The following is a 4,065-nucleotide window of genomic DNA, read 5'->3' as shown; positions in this document are numbered from 1 at the left end:
CTCTCAGATGCTGGAGGCAGAAAGACGGCCGGGGTTGGAGAGACTTGCGCGTGATCGGTTGAAACTGGGTTTGGCAGAACGACACCCGGGGTCGGGGAGACTTGTACCTGCTGGCTTTTCTGACCGCGGTCGGGTGAGACTGAGCGATCGGTATTGATGCCAGTGTGCTTCTTCTCCTTGTTGCCGAGGAACTGGATAATGAGCGATTCCAGACTTGATTGGCGAGCACCGAGCCGCAGGTTGAGCTCCGAAATAGTAGTGACTGATTTGGTGAGGTCGTGGAGCGTTAGCTCGGCAGTTTCGATGTGGCTTGCAAGTTTCTCAAAGCCCCGGGTGAGACTCTCTTGTAACGCAGCTGGCGTAGTCTCCCACTTGTTCTCCAGTGTCTTGACGGCTTCCCTCACCTCGGCTTCCAGTCTCTGGTGATCACTTCGGATGGACTGCAAATCTTCTTGTGTTTCCTTCCAACGCATGTGGGCAGACTCTTCAATACGGTCCATCCGGCGAGTCGCTCCGGTGATTTTTTCTTCCTGAAACCAAACGGAGGTCTCTAGACTTGCAATTTTCTCCGACAGAGGACGGCTAGCCAAATCTTGATCTTGAATACACCGGGTAATCTCTTCGAGCGCCAAAAGACGTTGTGACAGGGTCACGGGTAAGTCAACCGCCGGGGGGAGAAGGGCACTTGCGTCAATATCTTGTTTTCGGACCACAAATGCCGAATACTCTCGCATAGTAGGGGTAGACGACTCCATGACGCTGACTTGCGCTTGTTGGTCTCGGAGTTTCTGCAGGAGGTCGGCTTGGCCATGAGCAAGTCTTCTGATCTCCTGCTGCATCGTCTGCATGTCGAAGTTCGGTGGGGGGCTCAAGGACCTAAAGTCGATCTTCTTCTGATAGAGCGCCGTGTCAACTAAGTTTTCAAGTTGAGAATCATGGGAAATGAGAAAACAACTTGAAACGTACGATGAACCTCCTTGGGATCTGGTGGGCTGACCTGCCGAGAACGGGATACCGAACGCGAACCTTCTGGCCGGGACGTGCGCTCAACAGGTGGGGGTGTAAAGCTTTGTTGCATATAATTGACAGCCAAGCCCAATTCTATAAACGAAGTCAGCAAAGAATAACGAGTTTCATGAATTTTTTACCTGGCCGCATTGCTAACTCGGGCACGATCCACTCCATCTCACTGGCTGGCGGCCCAATCTCCCGGCCCTTTCCTTTGTCAGTGTTGGTACCGACCTCGGTCTCAGTGCTCTTGAAAATCGCCGATGTGTGTGGTGTGGGTGGCTCAATGATTATGGTGGGAGTCACCCGGCCCACGTCTTTGTCAGCTTTTGGACTGGCACCGACCTCGGTTTCCTCATGTTTGACTTTGGCCATCTCTATGTCGATACCACCCTCGGACTTCCCCTTTCCCATTGTCAGACCAACCTCCATGTCCATGTCAATTGCATGCTCCACATCATGCCCGACTGCGGCCATTTCGACATCCTGCTTGCCCTTCTCTTTGACATCCGGCTTCACCTTCTTCACCTGTGGCTTCTTTGACCTCGCTTTCTTCCTCACGATCTTCACTTGGGCATCTCCCCCGGAGACTGTGGCCGTTTCAAGATCCTGCAACCCCTTTTGGATCTCGTCTTCGACCTCACTGTCGGTGTCCTTTTTCTTGGTTACTGCATATGTGCAGGTCGTCTTACCCGTACTGCAGGTGAAGCAGGATCCTTGTTGTGGGGGGGAACGGATAGCGCATGGAACAATGTCTCGATCTTGGCGTTTGCTGCAGGCCTCACAGGGGATATCCGCAAGCTGATAATTGCCTTTCGCAATGGCGGCATTCTGATTTGCAAGACGTTCGGCAGTTTTGGCTTGCCTTAAAGCGGCCATGGCGGTCTTGGGAGGACCGGCGTCGGGGTCTAACTTGGGCCTTTGGATGAGACTGAAGCCGGCACTGGGTGTCATGCGGGAGAAATGGGGCTGGGACTTGGGTTTAACCGCCTTTGCTTCCCCACCAACCGGTCGAAGTGACTCCGACTTCGGCTTCAATGTTTCCTCATCACTGCTGTTGATGAACTCCGCGCTCACGACTCTGGTCTTCTTTGGCCTGGCTTCGATCGAGTCCCCTTTTCTTTTTTTGCTTTGGACTGGGGCAGCGGTGTCGTTAGGCTGGGTGCTGGACCCGGCCTCGGGTTTCCTTCGCCCAGACTTCGTCTTACTCTTGGACTTCGTTTCAGCCGCTGGCACAGGATCGGTTGATTTTGCCCGACGCGTTGGTTTTGTTGGGGCCGGGAGCGATGATGAAGCTGTCAGTACCGGCAATGGGGGAGTTGGGACTGTGACTGGGAGCAATGAATCGGTCGAAGATGGAGGTAAAGGGGGAGAGGGACCGGCATAACCTTCCATAAAGAAGGTAGGGGTGGTGGGTTGTGGGATCGAGAACATTTTGGTCCAATCAACCGATGGTCCCGCTCGGGCCATTTCCGTGTACGCCAAAATCCAAGGGTGGTTGAGCCACTGGGCCGCGTTATACCACATATTCTTGTCGATGAGCAAACGTACAAATCGTTCCTGTAGGAGAAAGAGATCCAATTTCAGTCAACAAATCATTGTTAGTCACTCACAGCTTTCCCGTATGCATCCTCTTCCACCGTCCGTTGGTGGGCCAGAAGACCTTCCCTGTGACGGTTGTAAAAGTTCAAAAGCGTGGAGGTGGCCACCCTAACATCCTCCAAGAACCCGGGAGTGAGGGTATGGGCCTGTTGAGCGGCTTGAGCAAGTTCAGCAGTGGACATGGTAAGTGGGAATGGGACGATCGAGGGTGGTGAATGTGCACGTTGGAATGGGACAATGGTGAATGTGAAATTACGAAGTTGTAAACGCGGTCACGTGGTGGCGTTACTTCAACCGAGATCCGTACAATGTTCAACCGAGATCCGCAGAATGTTCCATGGCCGATCTGCAGTGGCTTGCTTTCCCACCATTGAAAAACAATGCGTCTTCATCACCAACCACACAGTGCAATCCCAGGAAAAGCTATCTACTCTCTGACTGATATGTCTTTAACAAATCCAGGTATTGTCCCTACTCCACACCAAGGATTGTCTACTTAATGTAGATAAACAGAAGCTGTGATGAAAGACCAAGAAATGAAGGATGGTAAGTTTTATGTACTCTTGTCGGCTGAGCAGTTCTAACCATATCTTAGGAACGGCCGAGGCTCTACCCCCTCTTCAACTAAGTGGTGAGTTCCAGTCGGTGACAGAAAACTAGCCAAACCTAAATTCTGGGTGGCTGATAGGACAGAGCCAAGAATCCGAACTAGTGATGGAAGTGGACGTCCCATCCTCGGCTCCTCATAGATCCATTTTCGATTTCAAAGAACCTACCCCTGCTCTAAGTTCCAACCCATTCACCCCAGCCTCGGCTCACCAATCCATTTTCGAGTTTAAGAAAGTCGGTACTTCAGCTTTTGCCCCGACCTCGGCTCATCAAGCATCAATGTTCGATTTTCAGCACGTGGGCACTTCAACGAATGTGCTGCCTGTTTCCCCGTCCTCGGCTCATCAGCCATCGATTTTCGATTTCCAGAAGCCTGGCAGATCTCCACCAGCCTCGGCTCGTCAGGCATCGATTTTTGATTTTCAGCAAGTGGGCACTTCAACGAATGTGCCGCCTGTTCCCCCGTCCTCGGCTCGTCAGCCATCCATTTTCGATTTCCAAAAGCCTGACATCCCTGCACCAGCCTCGGCTCGTCAGGCATCGATTTTTGATTTTCAGCAAGTGGACACTTCAACGAATGTGCCGCCTGTTCCCCCGTCCTCGGCTCGTCAGCCATCCATTTTCGATTTCCAAAAGCCTAACAACCCTGCACCAGCCTCGGCTAATAAAGGATCCCCTTTCGATTTTCAAGTCCATCGTTCATTTACCCCGGCCTCGGCTGTTCAGCCTTCCATTGATTTTCAAACACCTGGCACGTCTGCTCCAGCTCCTGCCTCTGACAAACCAGGCATGTCTTCCCCTGGCGCCTCAAGGTCCAATAGTACTCTGGGATCACGGAAGTATCTG

General features: G+C 52.3%; 1 protein-coding gene across 1 annotated transcript in view; it reads right to left on the bottom strand.

Annotated features, from left to right (window-relative positions):
* Positions 1–2,792, bottom strand: part of LACBIDRAFT_335745 (uncharacterized protein) — a gene marked incomplete at both ends in the record, with an annotated part of 3,661 nt that extends 869 nt beyond the window's left edge. The window contains 4 exons of the mRNA XM_001890633.1: positions 108–913; positions 967–1,101; positions 1,149–2,568; positions 2,622–2,792. Of these exons, the coding sequence (XP_001890668.1) occupies positions 108–913; positions 967–1,101; positions 1,149–2,568; positions 2,622–2,792 (2,532 nt within the window). The remainder of the gene's footprint in view (positions 1–107; positions 914–966; positions 1,102–1,148; positions 2,569–2,621) is intronic.
* Positions 2,793–4,065: the final 1,273 nt, after the last annotated feature.

Source organism: Laccaria bicolor, genomic scaffold, assembly GCF_000143565.1.
Source record: "Laccaria bicolor S238N-H82 LACBIscaffold_142 genomic scaffold, whole genome shotgun sequence".
NCBI classification, from domain to species: domain Eukaryota; kingdom Fungi; phylum Basidiomycota; class Agaricomycetes; order Agaricales; family Hydnangiaceae; genus Laccaria; species Laccaria bicolor.
Note: the sequence above shows the minus strand (reverse complement) of the source record. Positions and strands in the feature narration are given on the sequence as shown.